The 23912-nt window shown below is 39.3% G+C and overlaps 2 protein-coding genes across 2 annotated transcripts; one reads left to right on the plus strand and one right to left on the minus strand.

Annotated features, from left to right (window-relative positions):
- The first annotated feature begins 1522 nt into the window (after positions 1 to 1522).
- On the plus strand, positions 1523 to 9896 carry FGA (fibrinogen alpha chain). The gene is made up of 6 exons (XM_006111553.5): positions 1523 to 1665; positions 4327 to 4455; positions 4962 to 5145; positions 6230 to 6375; positions 7529 to 8645; positions 9027 to 9896. The coding sequence occupies exons 1-6, from the start codon at positions 1615 to 1617 to the stop codon at positions 9734 to 9736; spliced, it is 2337 nt and encodes a 778-aa protein (XP_006111615.3). The 5' UTR covers positions 1523 to 1614; the 3' UTR covers positions 9737 to 9896.
- A 3226-nt stretch (positions 9897 to 13122) lies between these two features.
- On the minus strand, positions 13123 to 23599 carry FGB (fibrinogen beta chain). The gene is made up of 9 exons (XM_006111554.5): positions 23461 to 23599; positions 23189 to 23209; positions 21460 to 21663; positions 20321 to 20504; positions 18232 to 18459; positions 17562 to 17675; positions 15632 to 15754; positions 14631 to 14916; positions 13123 to 13558 (listed from the first exon to the last, which is right to left on the minus strand). The coding sequence occupies exons 1-9, from the start codon at positions 23533 to 23535 to the stop codon at positions 13330 to 13332; spliced, it is 1464 nt and encodes a 487-aa protein (XP_006111616.3). The 5' UTR covers positions 23536 to 23599; the 3' UTR covers positions 13123 to 13329.
- Positions 23600 to 23912: the final 313 nt, after the last annotated feature.

Below are 23912 nucleotides of genomic sequence, written 5' to 3' on the forward strand. Positions count from 1 at the left end.
TTCATTAAAATTATGAAAGTATGCACTATATTGCCATTAAATCTGTGATATTAAACAAGACTAAACCAATCCCTGTTTCCCCAGAAGAAAAAAAAATGACTTGAGAGAAATAACCCTACTACCACCAAATCCTATCTCATAATATAGGACTGTTCTTATATTTTCTGTTCTTCACATTTTCCTTTAGAAGTGCCTGGACCTTAAAGTGCATGGTCTACATACAAGCGAGTGTCATTAGAAAACAGCTTTATCCTCTGTTTCTGCTCCCAGCTATGTAGAGGCACCAAGCTGCTGTACAATTGATGTTTATAAATCAATGTTTATTTCAAAGGAATAAGGTGGAAAACAGGACACGGGATGCTTACTCAAGGAAGATTTACTCAGTCATATATCTTACATCTTCTAGTGCAAGTTGAAAACCATGTAAAGCATTTCATACTGAAGTTTTTTTTTCTTTTTAATTTTAAATTATATTTTAGTGTCAAATGTATTTCATACTAACCAAACACAGTTCAATTATAAAAATGTGTGAACAGCACTCTTTAACATCTGTAGAGACTGTCTGGTTTGTCCAATATACATGGCATTGTTGGCACATGATGGCATATATCACATTAGTAGATATGCACGTGAATGAGCCTTTGATGGTATAGCTGATGTTGTTAGGTTTTCTGATGGTGTCACTAGGATAAATGTGTGGATAGAATTGGCAACGGGGTTTGTTTCAGGGATAGGTTCCTAGATTAGTGTTTCTGTTGTGGGGTGTGAAGTTGGTGACTATTTGCCTCTGGTCGGGGGGCTGTCTGTAAGTGAGGACTGGCCAACCTCCCAACGTCTGTGAGAGTGAGGGATCATCATCTCTGATAGGTTGTAGTTTATTGATGATGTGAAGGAGAAGTTTTAGTTGGGGGTTGTAGATAATGGCTAGTGGTGTTCTGTTGCTTTCTTTGTTGGGTCTGCCCTATAGGAGATGACTTCTGGCTTTATTTGACTTCAGAGTGAATGTTGTCTGAGACTGACACAGAATCATGAAATTGGCAGAGCTGAGCATGGGTCTTCCATAAAAATATCTCTCAGTAACTGGTTTATTTTGATGACCATATAGTTCTTGAATTAACAATTATTAGACTATGATCTTGCTTCTTTTACTGCACTAAGTAGTCTCTCTGACTTGATGTCCATGGAGTGTGATCATACAAGTAGGAACAATTTGGTGATTTTTTGACTGCTTAGTCATGCTATTTAAATACCAGATTTACAACATAGATATCTTCCAGTGGTTAAGTATTATTGGATTTTTTACATGCATGTTATTCCAAAATTTAGTTATCAGAAACTAAAGCTGTAGACTTTCCTGGAATGTGTGTTCCTTCCTCCCACTCCCTCCACTTCCACCCCCGACTGGCATTGCACAAATTTATCTAGAGCAAACAAACTCAGGCGGTTGTGCAAGAGGCCTCAGGTAACCAACTGGGGGTGGGTTGCATGTAACTCTGCAAACAGAAGGGAACATAATGATTAATCTAAGCTATCCATGAAGGTTTAAAATGAAGCAAAAAAAACCAAGTGGAACGTATCCTTTCTGTCAGACTCCTCCTCACCCTGCCACTGAAGATGATACCGCTGAGGATCTTGTGCATGTGGCTGTGCCTCAGCATAGCCTGGGTATGATTTTACTTTATTTGATTCTTTTGATAGTTTGGCTTTCTCTTTTTAAAAAGGGGCATTTTTATTGAATGAACAGTCACACAGCAAACTGACAAAATTCTCTTTGGTTATGAGGTAGCTTGAAAAATTCACACACATATACATGAACACAAGTCTCACCACTTCATCACCGGCCTTTCCCTCTTGAGTCTCTTCTGCATTTTATTGTCTGTCTGGTTCCTCAAGAAGCACTTGAGATGAATTTTGCTTAAAATATCTGTCATGGCAAAGAGGCTAAATGACCAATAATTAGTAGATTCAGAGGTGAGATTGTAAGTCTTTAACCCATTCCACTGCACCTAGATAGAAAGGTTGCCAAGCAGTGTGGGATTTTAGATATTATTAGCCAAATTCTACTCTCAGTTACATCCCTAGATTCCAGTTCCTGTCATTAAGATTCTCTGGGTGTAAATGAGGCAGAATTTGGTCCCATCCTTGCTAAAGTATATATGCATAGAACAAGAATGTTGCAATTGATTTCAGTGGCAACATAATCAGGCTGAAAGGGAGCTCAGGAGTTATTGTTTTTTCAATAAAGAGAGTGGTAGCCTTAACTCCCAACAATGCTAATTGAACAACAAGAAGTCCTGTGGCACCTTATAGACTAACAGATGTATTGGAGCATAAGCTTTCGTGGGCAAAGACCCACTTGATCAGATCCACTTCATCAATGCTAATTGAACACTCTTGTTGGCTAGTTTAAGATTCCGCCTATATTACTATGGTAAATTCTTGTATACATATTTCCTTATTATTCTTTTTGAAGAAATCTGAGTGTGTGGGGTGATCTGGTTTAATAGTCTGAGTGAACTTGGAGCCATTACAATCTTTCATGTAGTTGTATGTCAAATCAATATTTAAAAGCCTATGAAGCATAGTTAGGAACTTTTTTTTTTTTTTTTTGCTCATTAGCTTAAAGATATATATGTGGCAGATCCTTAGCTGGTGTAAATTCAGCATTAGTCTGTTGATTTTAAAGACTTTACCCCAGTTGACACTAGTTGAGGAGCTGGCTCTGGAAGCTGAAATCTTTGTCATCTCTGACAATATATTTTTATTCTACTTTGATAATTGGTAATGTGTTCAAAGGAGACCAGTGCCACTTGATACCTCTCAGAAAAACTGTCCCATCTGTTAGAGAAATAAAAATATTGCCATGCCCACTTTTCTGAGCAAAGATTAGTATGCATGGTCAAAAAACGTTATGACATTTTCATGTAGAATTAGTTAGTGAACGAGGACTTTTTCCTCTTTCCGGATTATATAAAATCTTATTCTGTTTATTTCCTCCCTCAACCACCAATATCATGTTATTGTTGTTGTTACTGTTGTTATTATTTTCCTGTGCTTTTAAAGCTATGTTTAACAAGTGTTATAAGTATATAGTTAACATCTGATTTTGAGCCTCACAATTAAAAACCACCATGAAAACTAAATGACTATCAACTCACTTTAAAGCAGTTGAATTATGAAAACATATGATATTAATTTCAAGCTTAATCATTCTGTTATTAAAATATCCTAAGCACCATTCAAATCTCATAATCATCTGCTTTAACTAGATTCAAATGAGAAACTTATTTCATAGAATCATAAGAAGATTAAGGTTGAAAGAGACCTCAGGAGATTCACCTAGTCCAACCCCCTGTTCAAAGCAGGATCAACCCATTCCAGTCAGGGCTTTGTCAAGTCTGGCCTTAAAAGCCTCTAAGGAGTCCATCACCTCCCTAGGTTACCCATTTTAGTGCTTCACCACCCTCATCATGAAATAGTGTTTTTTTAATATCAACTTGGACTCCCCCACTATAACTTGAAAACATTACTTCTTGTTCTGTCATCTGCCACCATGACAGATGGAGCTTGTCTCCATCATCTTTGGAACTCCCCTTCCGATATCTGAAAGCTGCTATCAAATCCCTCCCCCGCATTCTTCTCTTCTACAGACCAAATAAACTCAGTTCCCTCAGTGTCTCCTCATGCACCTTAGTCCCCTAATCATTTTCCTTACCTTCCACTGGCCTTTAAACAATGTATCCACACGCAAAACTGGATACATACTCCAGATGTGGCTTCATCAGTGCTGAATAAAGGGGAATAATCACTTCCCTAGATCTGCTGGAAATGCTCCTACTAATGCATTCCAATGTGCCATTAGCCTTCTTGGTAACAAGAGTGCACTGTTGACCCATAGCCAGCTTCTCATTCACTGTAATCTCCATGTCCTTTCTGCAGAACTGCCACTTAGCCAGTCATTCCTTAGCCTATAACAGTGCATGGAGCTCTTTTGTACTAAGTGCAGGATTCTGCACTTGTCCTTGTTGAAACTCATCAGATTTCTTTTGGTTCAATCCTCAAATTTTTCTGAGTTTCTAGATCCTATCTCTACCCTCCAGCATATCTACCCCAGGCTAATGTCATCCCTGAACTTGCTGACAAAACAATATTTCATGAAGAAAATTTACAGACTAGATTATTTACACTGATTATATTTTACCACACGCCTATATGAATCACATGTTAACTATTTCATAGAACATTATTTTCAGCATTATTGCTTCATTGTACTGTCTCCTGCGAAATAAATCTCACATTTGTTTTTTTCCTTTGTCTTCATGGCAGGCAACAAATGATGAAAGCACATTTTTGAAAGAGGGAGGAGGAGTGCGTGGCCCCAGAGTGATGGAACATGCAAGCCAATCTGAATGCAAACAGGATAAGGGCTGGCCTTTCTGTGCAGATGATGACTGGGTAAGAAAAGAAGAGGAGAAGGAGAAAGTTCAGCAAATCACTGTTACCCAAATGGACCCCAAGCCCTTTGGTGCCTTTGTGGCATGAACATTTACACTAAAGTTAGGCCTGCATCTTGGTATATCTGTAATGCATCAATAGTCACAGATGTTTTACCTGATTTGGAAGGAAAACTGCTTTATGGGTCAACAATGTAGTTGTATTCGTAGTTACAGTCCAACCACCAATAGAGCATTCATTATTGGATCTTCAGGACCCAGGCTTAGTGAGTATTGAAAGCAGGCCTTTTGAGGCCCAGTCCTGAGTTTTAACCATAAGACCAAACCTCTTCAACTGAAAATAAATTGGCCTAATAGTGGAGTGAGTGTAAGATAAAGGAGGGAATGAGGCAAAATCTTGCCCTGAGCTCATTTGTTGTTTTCCAGTTTTGTAGAAAAATTGGTAGTAATAATATTAAAGAAATATTTATCATTCAGATATTTAACTTTCATTTTTGCACATTTTAGGGTCACAAATGTCCTTCAGGCTGCAGGATGCAAGGGTTGATTGATGAAACTGATAAAGATTTTCATCACAGAATACAAAGAATTAGGAACCTACTATTAGATAATGAAAACAAGTACAAAAAATCCAACGTGTTAACTGTGGAAACAATTAATATCCTGAAAGAAAAACTGACCAGTATCCTGGGTAAGTGTCAACACTGTTCTAAAATATATACCAAAGTTACATTAACTTCTGCTAAAAGCAGGTAGATGAAAACAAGTTTACTTTGTCCTTCTTATCAGATCACCATGACTTAAAGATATTGGGCCTGACTCTTCAGTGGATTACACCAGTTTTACATTAGTGAAATTAAATACATAATGCAGTGGAGAATTAGGCCTATCATTTTAAGTACTTTTTATAATTTATAATTTACTTTATACCCTTTTTGTAATATATGAGATTTTTTGGCAGTGTGTGCAAGAAATGTAGGATCAGACTCTAAATCTATAACTGAAAAATGTTTCAAATGCAGACCTGAGCAGAGAGAGATAGCAGCTATTGGCTATGGCAAGTGCAGGATTAGAACCAGAGTAATATTCTACAGTAATGATCTTCAAACATTTCAGTTTACATAGGACTGAATCCTGTAATGCTTTTGGAAGAGAAAATCTAATTGATTTTTTAAAAATCACTTGCTCTTTTACCATAGTTTAGAAACTCTTGCTACATCACTATAGATGAGAACGCTTAATCATTTTTTAAAACATGGATGGATGTTTCCTCTTCCAAATTATACTTTTGCCAGAAAAATATTTGTGCAAAAGCAAAAATACATTTGCATTCTGTATCTAATTTTACATATCTAAAATCTTCATGATTATAGTGCAAGTTTGTTCCAGCCACACAAATTCCATATTTGTTCCCATACTTTTAAAAAAATGGTAATTCTGTGCTACAAAAGGAATCAAAATGTGCTTGTTTTCTTTGCAGAGCTAATGTTTCTAAGACACACTAGATTTCTTTCCTTCATTGCTTTGCATGACCAGTTAATTTTTAAATAAAGTAAATATATTACAATACTGCTTATTATCAAAAAGGCAGATCAAACATAATAATGAGACTCTTAATTAAAATAAAATCTTGAGCTAATTTCTATCTATTTAATAAAATATTAACAGGATCTCATGTAAATTTGAATTTTTGTAAATGTATTGCTATTTTTTTAATCTGCTTTTTTTGGGGGGGAAATCTCTATACAGCTGACAAGAGCATTTTTCTGTTCCAGAGAGTGACAACAAATATGGACAAGTTACAGAAGATCTGAGAAGGAGACTTGTTCTATTAAAGCAGAAAGTTCTTGACCAAGTAAACAGGATTAAAGCACTGCAAAACAGTATCCGAGACCAGGTTGTGGAGATGAAACGCTTGGAGGTAGGTGACTGTCATGTAATTTTCTTTATTTCCCAAGCATAGCTACAAAAACAGGATCTATGAGTCCTTACATCCAGAGCAGTTCTGCAGCTGAAAAGAAAATGAATCAATAATCTCACTAGGTCTACTGTCAATCCAAACTCTGCCTATATGAGACAGATATCCTCAAACTCTAATAGGCTTTTCTGCTCAGTGAGGCTCAGATCCTCCCATTTGGGACTCAGATGCCCCTGAGGACTCATCAAGATGGTTAGCTCTCTCTCAGTTATTTTCTGTGTTGTTTCTCCTCTTGTGTTACTGGGAAAGCTTCTGTCTACTGCCCTCTCTTTGGTAGGAAACAAGAATTGATAGTATGTGTCCCTACAACTGGCCCTGATTAGCTTTGGTGAATGATGTTCCTCCTTCTCTGAGGAGCTGCAGTCAGAGCCTGATTAGAGACTTGGGAGCAGCTAGAATAGGAAGGAGCACCTCTAAAAGTATCTCATCTCTCTTCTGGACTCTCACAGCTGGAGTGTAGCCCATCTACATTTGGATTAAGAGGCTTGGCTTTTTGATTAGTTATTTGAACTGATGACAACACAAGATGGCTGTCAGAAGGCAATAGGACAGGTCAAGGAGCAAAGTCAAAGTGATGGCCTGCCAAAAAATACCCTAGCTCACTAAGAAGTGTGAGCAACATCATTCTGAACCCTGATGCAGAGGCTGATGCTTCATCAGTCACTCCTTCGAACCAGTGATCCCCACCCAGCATACTACTATTGGCATGTGATTTTTTAAACAAGTACTGTAGATTCCCCTGCTCTACTGAGGGCCCACATCTGCCACTCTGCCTTGCTCTGAGTAGTACCTTACTCCAAGAGAATCCAACACAACCCAGTGGGACCATATTATACAGCGTGAATAAGACTGGCAAAAATTGGGCCATGTAGGGATGATTTTAGTGTTTCCAGTTATAAATGCTGCAATCTTCAGCCGTGCTTTGGTGCTTCAGATTTAAAGACCACGTTTGGAGTAGGTAGGAGCACAGGCAGTTGACCAAGAATGGATTTTATTACAATCACCAAAGGTCTCACTTTGACCCAAAGAGATAGGTGTTTTAAAGAGTCCAGAATCACCAACTAAACACATGTATTTCTCTCTGTCTCTTGTAAAGGTGGACATTGATATTAAGATACGTGCCTGCAAAGGATCCTGTGCTAAAAGTTTAAATTACCAGGTGGACACAGAGAGCTATGAAAATATCCAGAAGCAGCTCACACAGGCCAGTTCAATCGATCTGCAGTCTGTACTTGAAACTAGTTCCTTGAAGGTGCTGAAAATGAGGCCACTGAAGGACTCTATTGTTCCTGCGCATTTCAAAACTCTGCCTCAAACTCAAGGACTAAACATTCTTGATGAAATTGTACAGGTTGTGATGACTCTAGAACGGCCAGAAGGCGAGGAAAAAGTAGAAACCTCACGTGTTTCAGTAGTATCAGGGGTAGGTGGAGGAGCACAAGATGGCAAAATAGTGACCTCTAGCCATGGGAAGGAAACTGTTGGTTTGGGAGGAAAGCATACCTCTATAATCCGCCATACATGTACCAGAACTATCACCAAAAAAATTATCACTGGTCCTGGTGGCCCTAGAGAAGAAATTGTTGAAACAATGACTTCACCTGATGGTTCTGACTGCTCCCATTTTCAAGGTTCAGGGAGGGAAGAAGTAACTGGCCGTGGGGACATTACACATGTCAGAGTGACCTCTCAGGGTGGAACAAGTGACTTATCTAAATTAATCCCAGAATATGAAAAATTTTTCACTGAATCCGGGTCCAGTAGTAGCAAATTCCATACCACCTACACAAGCGATAGTGGCACTGACCATGGTACTAGAACTGGAAGTTTTGGCAGTGGTACTGGACGTTATAGCAGTGGTGGAACTGCTAGTCACACTATGCATTCTGGAGGGACGGAAAGTTTTGCAGATCTAGGGGAGGGGGAAGAGGACATCTTTGATCCTCACTTTGACCCATCTAGGTTACCTTCCAGCAAAGTTCAGAGTGGCAGTTCGTCTCATGTGGAGACAAGAGTGACCAGCAGCAGTAGCAGCTCTACTAGTTTCAACAAGGGTGGCTCCACTTTTGAAACCAAATCGCTAAAGAGCCGAGCAGTGACTGAGGAGTTAGGTGGGTTGCAACACGAGGAGAGTGGAGAGGATACCCCAGACTTTCGGGCACGCAGCTTGAGAACAGCAGGAGAGAAGCTTGGGACAAGCTACACTGGGACAGGTATCCATCCACATGACTGAAAATAGATCCTGAGGTAGCAGAGCCAGATTCAGTCAACAATCAAAACTGACACACTGGTTACACTGAAAAACATTTAATTTGATTATACAGTACAAGCAATGTGTCTGTTGCCATTTAGATAGACAGAAACAAAATTTTATATCAATAATTGGATGCTAAATGAATTGCACAGAGAATGTTATTTTCCATTTAAATTGCATGTAAACTCTCCTTTTTTAAAATGTTGCATGGCACATTTCCCAATGTAGTCCAAAATATGGTTAGCAAGTTCCCCACAATATTACTACTGTTTGGATTCCAATGAGCCTATGTAAAGTATTACTGATAACTTCTGTCAACCAGATCAACTTTTTTTTTTAGACTGTGATGATATCCGCCAGAAACACACTTCTGGTGCCAAAAGTGGCATTTTCAGAATCAAGCCAGCAGGATCCGATAAAGTTTTTTCAGTTTATTGCGACCAAGAGACCACTTTGGGAGGATGGCTTTTGATCCAACAGAGATTGGATGGATCAGTGAATTTTAACCGGACCTGGCAAGACTACAAGAAAGGTTTCGGCAGCATGGATGGCAAAGGGAAAGGAGAGTTCTGGCTGGGCAATGAAAACATCCACTTACTGACCCAGAAGGACACTGTCCTTCGAGTCGAATTAGAGGACTGGGATGGCAATGAAGCTTATGCAGAATATAATATACATGTAGGTTCTGAGTCCGATGGTTATGTCCTCAGTGTGTCTGCTTATGAGGGGACTGCTGGGGATGCACTGATCATAGGCTCAGTGGAGGAAGGTATTGAATACACAGCTCATGCTAACATGAAGTTTAGCACTTTTGACAGGGACAGTGACCAATGGGAGGAGAACTGTGCTGAAGTGTATGGAGGAGGCTGGTGGTACAACAACTGTCAAGCTGCTAATCTCAATGGCATTTACTACCAAGGAGGCCAGTATGACCCAAGGAACAATGTTCCTTATGAGATTGAAAACGGAGTGGTCTGGATACCATTTAGAGCCTCGGACTATTCTCTCAAAGTTGTTAGAATGAAAATCAGGCCCATAGAAACCCAGTAGGCAAACCACAGTAAAACAGGCATTATTATTATTATTATTATTAATATTATTGTTTTGTTTACTATACCTCAAAATACATAGTATATCTCTATACAGTCTAACTGAAGACAACCAAGACACATTTGTACTTTAAAAATAAACATTGTTTAATTTTAAACAATTTCTTCCTTCTTATTCACAACCAAGACTGTTTGAAAAAAATGCCATTTCATAAATCTTTATAATGGGTAATAAAAGTAAGTTATTATAGCAAGCATGGCTATTACAGGATTTCAGGAAACACATTTTATCTGAATTTTGTTAAATATTTTCACAGATTATGCAAACACACATTTAAGGTAATAAAATTAAATAATGATTATAGCTTGCTGGTCTCTTCTAGTCAGCTATCTATTTTCTAGCAGACGTTAATTAATAAAAAGTTCTCTGGTATGCAGTGATCTTCTCAGGACAGAGTTGGAGTTCAACTTGCTGTTATTCTGGAGGGGACACACTATTTCTGAGGTCAAATAGTTCACATTTTAAATCAAGAATTATATTCCACCTACAGAAAAACTCAAATAATATCTTAAGGTGGAATTTTAAGAGTGCTTTGTAACAAACCAGCTGGTTCCCATAATACCCTCTTTCCATTCTACATTCTTGTAAAAAACATAACATTTGCTGATTGACCTTAATTACACTAAAGATATTTTAAAAGTCACACAAAACTCTTACTGCAATATTCTAAAACATTCCTGGAAAAGGACACTTTGGAATGGGAGCCCTCCTTTACAAGTTAGAAAAATAGTGAATATCCATGCCCAAAATTATGCAAAACATCATTTACAATACAAAGTTTACATTTTTGTAATAGGCTTTATTTCAGAATGTACTGTTAGACTAGCACTGGGCCTTTTCAATGGGAAACTCTCAAAATGTAGTGTATCTTCTCCTTTTCGATGCATGGACTTCCCGTAATCACAAGCAGAACATCACATAAGTCACAGAGGTAATTTATAAAACCTTTACAACCCTTTACAAACTCCCACTAAATTAAAAAGCAATTATTGCTCTTGAAAGTCATTGTACAAGTGGAATTAAAGTAATTACTCATTTAACACGTGCCCATTTAACACGTTTTTGCAATAGCACATTTTTTTTTAGGGAACATTTTTTGAATAACACTACCGTCCCCAAAATAACATTAAAATTATCAAGTGGCGAACTACTTTGCGTGGCGGTATAAGTTGGTGAAAACAGTGGCAATACGCATGACTAGATGAATGCACATGATCACAGTGCTCCTCCGCTCACTCACGTGTTTATCTTTGTGTTTTAACAAAACGCGGTGACTTGTGTTGATAGATACCTTGTGTTGCTAGATATCTAATGTTGACATTGACGACCCAGCACCAACAAAAAATTGACTTTGCTACCACTACCTGAAATGCAACCTCCACCTTTTCCATTATTTTTAATGGGAAAATTGACCCCGCATAACACGTTTTCACTTAGCACGAACATTTTCAGAAACACATCTATACTGTTAAATGTGGAATTACTGTATTAGACCAGATGCTTTTCACGAGGCATAAGGGATCGGTCGGCAAAGGCTTCCCCAGACAACCGATCCGCGTCTAGACTACCGCACTGTGTTGGATCAGCTGATTGTCAGCACAGCACGGTGGCCATATTTATTTTAATGAAGCAGAGATTATTTAAATCCCCACTTCTTTGCCTATGCCTGATAAACTAGTTTACATGGCTCCGTCGATGGAGCCATATAGTCTAGACATACCCCAATTGAACAATTTCATTCTGTGTCCCTCCTGCAGGTCCCAACACACAGAGGTGAAGTGAAGCTCCACACAGATTGCTGTGTGATGTGCTAGCAGTTTCCTGTCTTGCACAGAACAACATTGTTTCTGGAGAAGGAATCAGAGTCTTTCATAGCCACAAAGGAAGGAGGAAGGCAGGATTTACCTTTAATAAAAGAAAATACTTAAGCATTTGGGGGAATGACTAGATGGCTGTGGGCATCTTAGTCCCCAGTCCTGCAAACACTTCCACAAGTAGCTCCTCCACCCCATCTCTGCCTTGTGGCTAGTTCACCATAAATGCTAGAGTGTAACTCACCAAAGCAAGGTTCCCAAAACGAGCTTATTCAGGGAGTGGAAAGCATTTGACTGAAAGTGTCTACATTCAGTTTAAGGCCTGATTCTGCCACATTTATTTACATTGCTGTGAGAGGAATCCCACGGAGTTTAATAGAACTAGTAACAGAACACTAGTACCTAGTGTGAATGATCCATAATAGTATATTAGATTTAATAGTTCGTTTTTTCTTCATATGTTTCTTTCCTGTAATGTGTAGTGAGGGTTCATGCACAACTGTACGATGTTTTATATACTGACATACTGATAAGAATATTTTTTAATTAAAAGCTTATCTGTATGGAGGTACAATTATGTGCTTTGGCTACCAAGAATGCATTGTGCTCATCCTGCAGATATGTACCTTTAGGGTTCAAGCTAACCAACAAATATTCACTGTGCTTGAGTTTTCTTTTTGACACTGAAAACATGACTGGCCTCTCTCTGCTTCTAATCCCATGATTTGATTAGCATGTGTTGTAACAATATCTTTAGGCATTGACAGAGGGGTAATCATGGACCCACTCTTCTAGTTGTCACACAGTTATTGTCAGACTGAGCTTCATTACTTAATATCAGTGGAGGTTTTGCCAAAAATAACCCTGAAGTTCCCTCCATGGTCTCGTGTGGTCAGGAACCTGTGTTCACAGAAAGGGGGGCTTTTGCCTCTCTATAGAGGCTGTAACAGGGCAGTCTGAGTCTCTATGGGCCAGAGGCCTGACAGTGCTGTCCAATTATCAGACCCAGGAGAACAGGCGTCAGGTGATGCTTATAAGAACTCTGATAACTTAATTGGAGGAGGGCTGCAGAGAGGACACTTGGTCCTAGAACTGGCCCTATAGTGGACAGGGGTGAGCCGAGTGAAACGTTGCTGGACCCCTGTAGCCTGAGTTGGTCAGGGAAATAACTTCGGTTTGTGTTACTTTGAGCATTTTTGTGAATAAAAATACAATCTTTTGTCATAGTAGAAAACATTTAATAAACAATATGATATCTTGTGTCACCTGTTTGAAAACATTTGCTTATTCACTGGTCACATATAAAAAACTATAATTTATAAGATACTTTCATTTTAAGATTTTTGTTATCTTAAACATTTTCACTGAAACTAAAGTGTCTCCCTCCTCATATCTGGGGTTGAATGGTTTTATAAGCAAAAGGAATGGATATTTTAATATGGATCTATTTCTACACTAACAATATAGCTGTCAGTTACTTCCATCATGGGATCAAGTACAAATGGTACAAAAGACTCTTGCAATGTTTTATTTAATGGGTCATACATAAGTTTTTCTGTCCAGCATAGCTTCTTCAGTTCATGTCACAATATATTCAAAAACATAATCTTTGGTATTTTGGGTTGTCTTATGTAAAGTCAAAATCAAATATCATGCACTAGCAGACGTTAACTTAGATATGTGCATGAAAACATTTGATAACGTTCATTTTAATTATGATTATTGTGGAAAGAATGGTCTAATCTTCATACTCATCTTCTTCAGTGAATACCAGGACCCTTTCCAGTTCATCCATACAACTCCATCATCTGTGCCATGTTTTGCCATATCCCAACTGTACTGCCCTCCCCAATAATATCTGCCATTTGGATTGGCTGAATGGCATCGATTGTACCACCAACCACCACCATCTTCTTTAGAACACTGTTTTCTTGGATCAGCATGAACCCTGGAAGTGGCAGGGGAAGGGAGAAGGAAAACACAGTTAATAGAGATAGATGCATTGTTGCTAAATAATACATTAGTATAGGTATCTATGTTTTCTGATCTTCAAGATGCAATAAAATTAGCTCTGAATTTTCCACACTTCATATGGGCATCTGTTATGCATAATAACATATGGCTGAGTTCAAACCCCAAAGAGTTGATAATGAAAAGGATAGGCTCACAGGGAACATCTATCTACAATGAATCTTGAAATAGAGACTGTCCCATTAGGCAATCTTGTGTTTTAAGGAACCATCCTAAAGAATTTGTATACAATTCTGCTGCTTTTTAGAATACAAATATCATGGTGATGTAATGGACAATGCATACCATATGGATTTGCCAATGCAAGCAATTCCTCTACTAGTAAATACAATATTATAATAGCACAAATGATCGTGTAAAAGTGTTAAAGTGAATTTTAGAGGTATAGCGCCAAAGAGATTCTAAATTATGCACCTTATCAGTATCAATTGAAATTCTTTCTTTCCTTGATTAGGTTGAATTTATCCATTAGAACAGGATATTTTGCTAATTTCTGCAGTGGATCTCATTCCTTTTTGGCTCACACTGACGAAGGTACAGCGATCTGCTCCCATTGACTTCACTGTCAAAATTCCCATTAGCTTCAGTGACAGCAACACTGGAGCCTTAAACTCATGGGTTACTGTGAATGATAATACAGCATCCAAAGGTGCCAGGCTGTAGACACTGATGTGATTCTTAGAACAACTTAAACTCCTACTGCCATGTGTCTGCACGGGCTCCATATCTGATTCTGCTACAATTCTATTCTAAATCATAATTGAGTCAAATTCTGCCCTTGAATACTCCAGTGGTGCAGTGAATGCATTTGGCTGATGGCTAGGAGTTAGTAAATATATTCTAAGAGATTGTGAAATTTTGCAGAATTACCACATATTAGCATATTAGACTGTGGAACAATCCATATTCAGCTGCACATAAAGCAGGTTGATCTCCAAATTGATAGCTTCATCTCGATGTTAAAAAATATTGCTAATGCAAGTACATACCATCCATCATTGTCTCTGTCAAAAGTGCTGAAGAACATGCCATTGTGAACTGTCATTGTTCTGTTCTCACCATACAGTTGTGAAGCTCCATCCATAAGAGCATTACCAGCTGTGCCTTTATAGTTACTAACTGATAACTGATATTTGTTTGCTTCATTTTGTATGGTGAATCCTCTATAATGAGCTGAAACCTTGTCACCATTCCAGTCTTCCATTTCAATTAAAACCTCAGTGGGTCCCATTTTGGTAAGCTGGCTGATTTTGTCATTTCCAAGCCAATATTCACCTGACAACCAAAAAAGGAAACTCGGTGAAACTACTTACAGAATATGCTTTACGGACACTTGAGTATTTCCTGATAAATCTGCTATAGTTAATGAACACCCTTTGATCCAGGGTGGATAGCTTTACAAAATAGGGATGTGAACAACTAGTCAACTTATCGGATTTGCTTATCCGATAGGCGACACACTAGTTGACTTGTCGCTACCCCCCCCCCCTTGCTGCCTCTATCAGAAGCGGGGAAGAGAATGGGGGCAGCAAGGGGGCAAAAGAGATAGGGATGCTTTAAAGCAGCAGTGCCACGTGCAACCCAGCGGAAGTTGAGGACTCCCCCACTGACCCCGGGCTCCATGCAGCAGTGCCATTTGAAACTCCACATAGAGCCTGATACTGGGCTCCCCGCAGCATTTCAAATCAGCAGCGCCTCATGGAGCCTGAGATCAGCTGGGGACTCAGAGTCCTCAGCTGGCTCTGGGCTCTATGTAGTGCTGCCACTTTGAAAAACCACAGGGAGCACGGGACCAGCAGGGGACTCTTGGAGTCCCCCGCTGGCCCTGTGCTGCCTGCAGCGCTTTCGCCTTTGAAGTATAGCAACAGCCCTGCATCGACTATTCGATTAGCTAATTGTAACATTAGCTAAATGTAACATTCCTATTGCAAAACATGAGAAGAAAGTTTCAGTAAAAGAAATGCTTCTAAGTTTGTGTTCAGAATTTTACCTGGCGTATCACAGTATTTTTTCCCTTCACTTTTTGCAATATTTCCAAATCCTTGTTTATATGCATCCCATGTTCTCCCGAAGGCAACACTGCCATCTTGACGGTTCTGAATCAAAGTCCATCCTGCAGGGGCAACAAGATGTGAATTAAATTGCAGTTAACAAGAGAACAAACACTGTTATCTTGTAAGCCCGCTCTTGTTTGTGTTAAGGGACGCGTTAGAAGGCGACTTCCCCTGTTGAAGCTGGAGGGCCTGGGGCTAGCCAACCCTGATTACTGAAAGAAACACACCTCAAGAAATAGCAGTTGATTACCATGGAAAAAGCAGATGGAAGATGCAGTGCAGGACATGCTCACTCAGTGATAGCAGAAACTACTAGGAGTGTGCAGATTCCATCAGATTCTTGGGATTTGGGACTAAGGCTCCAGGTAGGAAGGGCTGGGAACAGCCACTGAAGGTAGAGAGAACCTGGGCAAACAGGAGGACCAAAAGAAAGGGGCCATAAAGCTCTCCAGGAAAGGAGACCTGGGAGAGATGCCAAGAAAGCAGGAGATGGACTGGAGAGGACCCTAGGCAGATAGGCCTGGAAGTAGGAAGAAAAATGTTTGTCTTTTGGACTTTAATTTGGGACTGCAGATTTTATTTCATATCCATGTGCATATGCAGACCCAAAAATTGGTATTCTGACCACATAAAAAGTATACGGAGTTGGTGTAATAAGTCCTAAAATGGAAAGGGGTGGAGGCAGGGCACAGTAGAGTGAATTCGAATTACATGGCCATTGACTTCAACTGGAACAGGACTGAGCCCTTAGGATATGTCCACACAGCAATGAGACTCCTATGGGTTGCCCAGGCTTGCAGACTTGGGATTGCAGGGCTTCGGATTGTGGGGCTGTCTCATTGCTGGGTACACATCTGAGCTGGAGCAGAAGCTCAGGCTTTAGGACTCTGAAGGGTGGAAGAATCCCAGAGCTTAAGAGACTAGTTCTACCACCCCTACTCACATTGACTAGTAGCTTATCCTGTGAGTAAGGAACTTGTTTAGTCCCTTATTATGGATGTGATCAAAGTGCTAATGAAGCAAGAGTACTGCTGTACTAGCCAGTGTTCCTATATCCTTGTCAGAAGCAAAGAATGCATGTTGTAGAATCTCCATTCAGGAGCGGATATAGGGCAGGGTGAACGGGGCGGCCGCCCCGGGCCCCGCGCTTCAAAAAGCCCCACGCATGCGCCGTGGCGCCACCGCACATGCGCATGGCGTCATGGCGCATGCGCCATGGCAAAGGGGGGCCCCACGAAATTATGCTGCCCGGGGCCCCGCAAAACGGTCATCTGCCCCTGTCTCCATTGATGGAGGTTTTAATATATTGCAGGCTTTGAAAACATGCAAGTTACTCTCCTCCATGCACCCAGCCAACTTGTCTGGCCAAAGGACAAGGCAGAGTGACGAAGGAGCCAAAGCTCCCTATCTGCCCAAACTGTAAGCATCTGGGTCTCTGCGCTTGCACTCTGCTCTAGGAAGCTCCAACACAGCCCATGTTCAGGGTGTGGAAATGGGGGGAGTCAGACTCCCTTCTTGCTCCATAGCCACTGTAAGATATATGAGTTAAAATTTCATCTACCAAGCCCAGACATTGATTAGCCAACAATTCTTTCTCAACTTTATTAGAGACAATAGGCCACCTTCCACTCCAGCAGTGAGACCCCTCAGTACGTCGTTCTCAAAATGTTCTGTAGATGAATTCTGAAATGGTTCACAAGCCATCACTTGAGAACAATTGCTTTAGATTAACTAATAATTAGCTTCAAAAGTTACAGTCTCAGCTAAGCAACAAATGCGAAGAAATACAGGAAGTACAAATTATTGTTATGAATATTTATAGCCACCACTGTATTGTCACTGTACCACAGACTATTTCCCACTTACCTCCTCTTTCTGTGCTCATATCACAGTAAACCTTGTATGGTTTGAAGAAAGCATCAGGCTGTATGAGGTACATTTCAGATGATTCACCTCCTTTTCTGATAATGTCTTCACACTCTGCAATCATAAATCAACCATTTATTTTTAGGAGTGATCTATGAAATTCTAGCAGATCAATTCTCTGCATAAAGACAATAATTAACAGTATAGCTTTCTATTTGCTAATTATACAGAGATATTTTGCAACATCTAATTCTGCTTGATGTGACTTTGATTTAAATTAGATTAAAATGTTGTAGGAGGAAATCAAGAAAGAAAGATTAATACATCCGTATTGTCCCATATTATTAGGTGAGATTTTCTAAATTTCCTTAGTGACTTAGGAGCACAGATCCGCTGACCTGCAATGCCTTTTTAAGAGTCATTGTTAACTTGTACTCCCAAATCATCTAGGTGCTTTCGAAAATCCCACACACAACAGATAAATAAGACAGCTAATACATATGATTTTCCATTCTGGATCAAACCAGTGGTCCATCAACTCTGATATCCTGATTGGTGACCGGCGTCATATGCTTCGGAAAAATGTGAACTTGTACCCAGAATGCATCTGTCCATTGTACAGTGATATAAATGGGTGAAGGAGAGATTTCTGTACATGTAAATGAGTTACCTTTGCCTGACACCACTGGAATATTGCAGGAAACAATGCATGAAGAGCGGCAATTGTCCATCTGGGTTGCTATAGCATTTTCCAGTTTTTGTATCTTTTTGTGTAAGGTATCCACAACTGAACGGAGGACTCGGAGACTAGATGGAATGTTGTTGTCCATGTTCTCTCTGATAAAAGTATAGTGCTGCTCTAGCTCTGTGTTGTACTCAGAAATTACATTTTCATTGTCTAGAAAAGAGAGTATAACAAGTTTCAACACATTTTCCAACTAGCGTATTCTAATCCAAATTATAAACCATGATCCACTCAGTACTATTTGAAACTTTATTTCTGCTGCAGCAATGAAAAGAATGCTCTAAGGCTACGTCTACACTGTGCAGTTATTTCAGAATAAGCTATTCCGGAATAGTTATTCTGAAATAGTTTATTTTGAAATAGCATGTCTACACTGCAGGGAAGCCTCAAAATTAGTTTGAGGCAGGCTTCCCTAATTTAGACGTGCTATCTCAATTTAGGGTATGTCTAGACTACATGGCTCCGTCAATGGAGCCATGTAGATGAGTTTACTAGACATAGGAAAATGAAGCGTCGATTTAAATAATTGCCGCTTCTTTTACATCAAAATGGCCGCCGCACTGTGCCAATCAGCTGTTTGGTGGCACAGTGGAGCAGTCTGGATGCAATGCGGTCAACAAGGGAAGCCTTTGTTGACCGCTCAGGTATGCCTCGTGAAATGTCTAGTAAACTCATCTACATGGCTCCATCGATGGAGCCATGTAGTCTAGATATACCCTTAGAGCCCCAGAAGAATAACTTAGAATGGCCCTGGTGAGGGGCTATTTCGAAATAGCAGAAGTGGAGAGTCTACACATGCTATTTTGGAATAGGCATTATTCTTTGTAGACTTTACAGAAGTCTGAATAAGCCATCCATTATTTTGAAATTATTTTGAAATAACGGAATTGCTGTGTAGACGCTTGCATAGTTATTCCAAAATAACTTTGCTGCGTAGACACACCATGAGTGACCTTTCCCTCTCTTCCCTATTTCACAGTGTGCAAAGGGCTTTAGCCCCTGTAAAAAGGACATACTTTTAATTCTGGCTCCATAGAAATGGGCAAATTTCTTATTGTGATTATATTCTCCCAAGGGCCTGTAGTTAGCATCCTTACAGAAGCTTATTATGGCTGTCCAGGAGCTGGGGACATCTAGGTCACACTGGAATAAAAGACTAGCAACATGACTGTGGCTGGCCTGGATCAGCTGATTTGGGGTCACAGGGCTCAGGTTGCAGGACTAAAAACTGCAGTGTTAGTCAGATTTCAGGCTCACAGATTGGAGCCCAGCAATTTTGAAGTGCTGCAACCTGAGCTCTGCAAGTCTGCATCAGCTGACTTGAGCCAACTGCAGGGCTGTGTCTACACTGGGCACTTATTCCGGAAAATCAGCCGCTTTTCCGGAATAAGCTGCGAGCTGTCTACACTGAACCTTGAATTTCCGGAAAAGCAACGATGCTCTACTGTACAAAATCAGCCGCTATTCCGGAAAAACAATTCTGCTCCCGCTCGGGCATAGTCCTTATTCCGGAACACTGTTCCGGAAAAGGGCCAGTGTAGACAGCCCAGTAGTCTTTTCGGAAAAAAGCCCCGAGCGCGAAAATGGCGATCGGGGCTCTTTCCGGAAAAGCGCGTCTACATTGGCCACAGATGCTTTTCCGGAAAAGGGCTTTTCCAGAAAAGCAGCCTGCCATGTAGACGCTCCTTTTCCAGAAAAACTGAAAACGGAATAGTATTCAGCATTTCTGGAAATTCATGCAGTGTAGACACAGCCCAGATGTTTAATTGTTGGGTAGATTAAGCCTAGGAACCGAATGATAGTTTTACCTTTTACTTCTACGAAAGCAGGATCAGGCCTCGATCCCCTCAGTTAGGAATTTCTAGATTTAGTTTTATGGGCTTGTTATTTAGCTATTGAGACTAATGCTCCTATTTTTAACCTTTTTAAATAAGCCCTATATATTTAGTACTGGTAGCTATATAAATTTGTCTGTAATACCGATTTACTGCAATGATGCATAATAACAATGTACCTTTTACTTGTTTCTGTCTTTTTGCCAGTTTATCTTCTAGTGTATTTATGTACTGATAGAATGTTGTAGAGACATCAGACTGTTTCTCTACTTTTTCTTTCAGGTCCCGAAGGTCTGATTTTACACTTTTTTCCTGTTTTACCAATGAAGTTTGCAGCTCACACCCAGTTGGACACAACACTCCCTAAAAGAAAGGGGTGGGGGAAGGGGGAAGAGTCAATTACAAGTGCTATAGATTAGGAGCAAGATTTTCAAACCTTGGTGCCTAAAGCTAGATTCCCAGTCTCTCATTCAGGCACCTAAATGAATAACCAGATGTCCAAATGTTCTGAGCATCTAACAATTCTAAGCCATTTATTTAGTTGTCTCAATATGGACTCAAAATAATGTGGACATTCAATTCATAGGGGGAAAAAAAACCTCGCCGTCCTAAGTGGAAAAAACAGGCTCACATTCCAGTCAGGGATCCTTTTTGATAACTCAAAATTCAGGGTGGGGAGAAGACCTCCTCATTTCTATGATCCACCACATACTTTTGCCAGCCATTTTGCAAGCCATAAAGAGTGGGAAGAGAGGATCCTTTCTCTTTCCCTCCCAATGCACAGTCATGTGAGTAATTAGGGTCAGGCACAATCTAGCTCATAATTATTTACATTCATCATCTAGGACTCAGTTCTGCCTCTCTGCTCATTGTAGGTAGGATCAGACTCAACAAGCAAGGCCATGAAATCAACAAGATTACTTGCTCCATCATGCTTCTTAACATGAGCAAGGGAGGGCAGAGTTGGGATGTCAATGAACTACAATGGCCACTTCTTGGTGTTTGATTGATTAAGGAAACTGTTCTTCACAACTATTAAAGGAAGAAAAAATATTAAAGGGCACAACAGTTTAAAAAGGTGAGTTCTGAAAACTAGTGATGGCTGTAATGGTTCTGGAGGAGTATGATCAAAGCAGTACAAAGGGAAGTCCACTAAATTCACTGTAACTGCCCGAAGGTTACTGAATATTCCAAGTACAAGATACCTGCTGAGTTGCCAAACGCATCACTGTGAGGTTTAGTATATTGCTGGAAGCCAGGGTACAAATATTCTTAAGTGTATCTGCCTCCACTGCAGTTACAAGGGAAACATACCTACCAGCTCATCTGATGCATGCTTGCAGCCTCCTGCATCAGGATAAACAATATTTTCTTTCTTCTGGCCCCGAGTAGGTGGTTTTGTTGGACGAGCCTGATATCCACCTTTACTAATGGGAGGCGGAGCTGGTCTGAGAGTTGGAACTGGCTCCCGTCTTCTATCTACTGGTCTGTGACCTCGAGCATCCACTCTTCCACCATCAGCCTGCACAAATCCAGAGGGACAGAAAAAAAAATCTTTGTAATTAGGATCAATGTTTGAAAAGCAGGCAAACTGTCAGTATAAAATAAAAATAAAACAAATCCATTTGTAGTATATTTTACATCTCATGTGTCTTTCATGTATTTGTTAAAAAATACTCTCATTCAATGCAGGAAAAAGACATGAGCATCATTGTGGATAGATGAATCAATGTGCTTTGACAGTAAAAAAAAAGTGAACACGTATGGTCAGTTAAAAGATTAAATTGAAATTAATACTGTAATTAAGCTGTACTGTTATCTTCCAGCAAAACTATTCCCTCATCTCAAAACAGACATAACAAAAATAGAAAAGGTCAGAAAAGCTTTATAACAAGAAACTTAAAACTGATAAAAGAAAATAGATTATTTTATATAATCATGACCACTGGACACGGAACTTCAAATCATTACTAGGATTAAAAAGGAACTGCTGAATACAGGATGCAGGATTTGGCCCTAAACGTTTTGTTTAAACCAACAAGTTCAGGATTTGCAGGTCTGATACTTCATAGCTTTACTGTGAGAAGTCCCAGTGAGGTAAATGAGACATCTCTTACAAGTAAGGATGACCAAGTGTGTAACAGCTGCAAGATCAAACTCTTAGTGATATCAGAAATAAACAGTGTGTATTTTAGGGTACGTCTACACAGCAGCATTATTTTGGAATAACTGATGTTAGTTCAAAATAACAAAATGCGCGTCTACACAGCAAGCCATTATTTTGAAATAATGTCGAGCTGGAGGATTTCTTACTCTGACTTCTGTAACCCTCATTTCATGAGGAGTAAGGGAAGTCGAAGGACTTTCTACTGTGTCAACAGCTCCAAAAGCCAAATTAAGCTATTTCAACTTTAGCTACGCAATTGATGTGGCTGAAGTTGTATAACTTAATTTGACTTTTGCCCTACTTTGTAGATGTGCCCTTAGAAAATGTCTGGCAAGTTATTTGGTAAAACAGTATATCAGAAACAAATACAATTTATAAACCAAGCCAGTTATGCCACAGATGAAAAAAAAAATCTGATTTTTGAACCTGGCATTTATTTATCTAGGAATTTGTAAAAGATTTTTTAAAATCTAATTTTAAATTAAATATTGATTTCTCTTAAATTCCTTTCCTTAAGCAAAATTAATATACCAGTAGTACACATTTTTATACCTTCATTTTAGACAGATTGTGGTGGTGGTTTTTGTCATTTTTTTAATTCTGTGTCAGAATGTTATCTTTCTCTTTCAAAATTCAGTGCAGTATGAACTAGGAGTTAGTTCTTTCCTTTTGTTGTCCATTTAGGGTCTGATTCAAAGCCCATAGAATCAATGGAAGACCCTATTCACTTCAATAGTTTTTGGCTTAAGGTACTATTTAACACACATCGTGCTACTCTTTTATTTACATGGAGCTTTTTTATCATTCTCATAAATAAATGTTAAAACTGCTAAACAAGCTTATTGAATTTGTCTGAGCATGTAATGAAATCCAGTCTTACCTTGGGAGCGTTGTCACTGTCCTACAAAGAGAGAGAGAGAGAGGAGAAGGAATATACATAAGAAAATAAGAATAACTCCTTACATGTGTTCTATTACACATATAAGAAAAAAAATAATTACAAACAATTTTACTTGAATAACTTAAGCTAAGGATGAATAATTTAACATTTTATGTCCTTTTTAACTTAATTTAATTTAAAAAGCTTATAAAGGCATACATGCAACTAAGATTAATCATTACTATTGTTATTATTATTATCACTACTACAACCTCATCATCATAGTCTACAGAAGCCACGAATTTAACTGTGAAGACACAGAAAAGACTCAGCAATAGCAGTTTCATGATGCTGGCTTGTTTAAATATCGTGATAACCTTCCCCTGCTGAAGGCACTGACAGTGAAAGGCACTTTGTGTTCATATATATATCAGACAGTCCAAATTCTCCTGGCTTGCTAATGATAGGTTTAAACAGAAAGAAGAGTTAACATTCCCCTGTTAATATTTAATTTCTTTGTTCACTTTGTGCCTGAACAAATTCCTGAGTTGAGCAACGTTGATAAGGCCTCCAGGCTGACATGTTACATGTACTCCACATATCTGATGGCATAGTTTAAATATACAAAACCTAAAAATCACCTCTTCCTCAAATTACGTGCATTTAATATTTTCCCAAAAATCTTTAGCCTTTTGAACACCTGGAAAGATGCACATCATGTCAA

The sequence above is a fragment of the Pelodiscus sinensis genome, chromosome 4, assembly GCF_052426305.1.
Source record: "Pelodiscus sinensis isolate ZL-2025 chromosome 4, ASM5242630v1, whole genome shotgun sequence".
Classification (NCBI taxonomy): Eukaryota; Metazoa; Chordata; order Testudines; family Trionychidae; genus Pelodiscus; species Pelodiscus sinensis.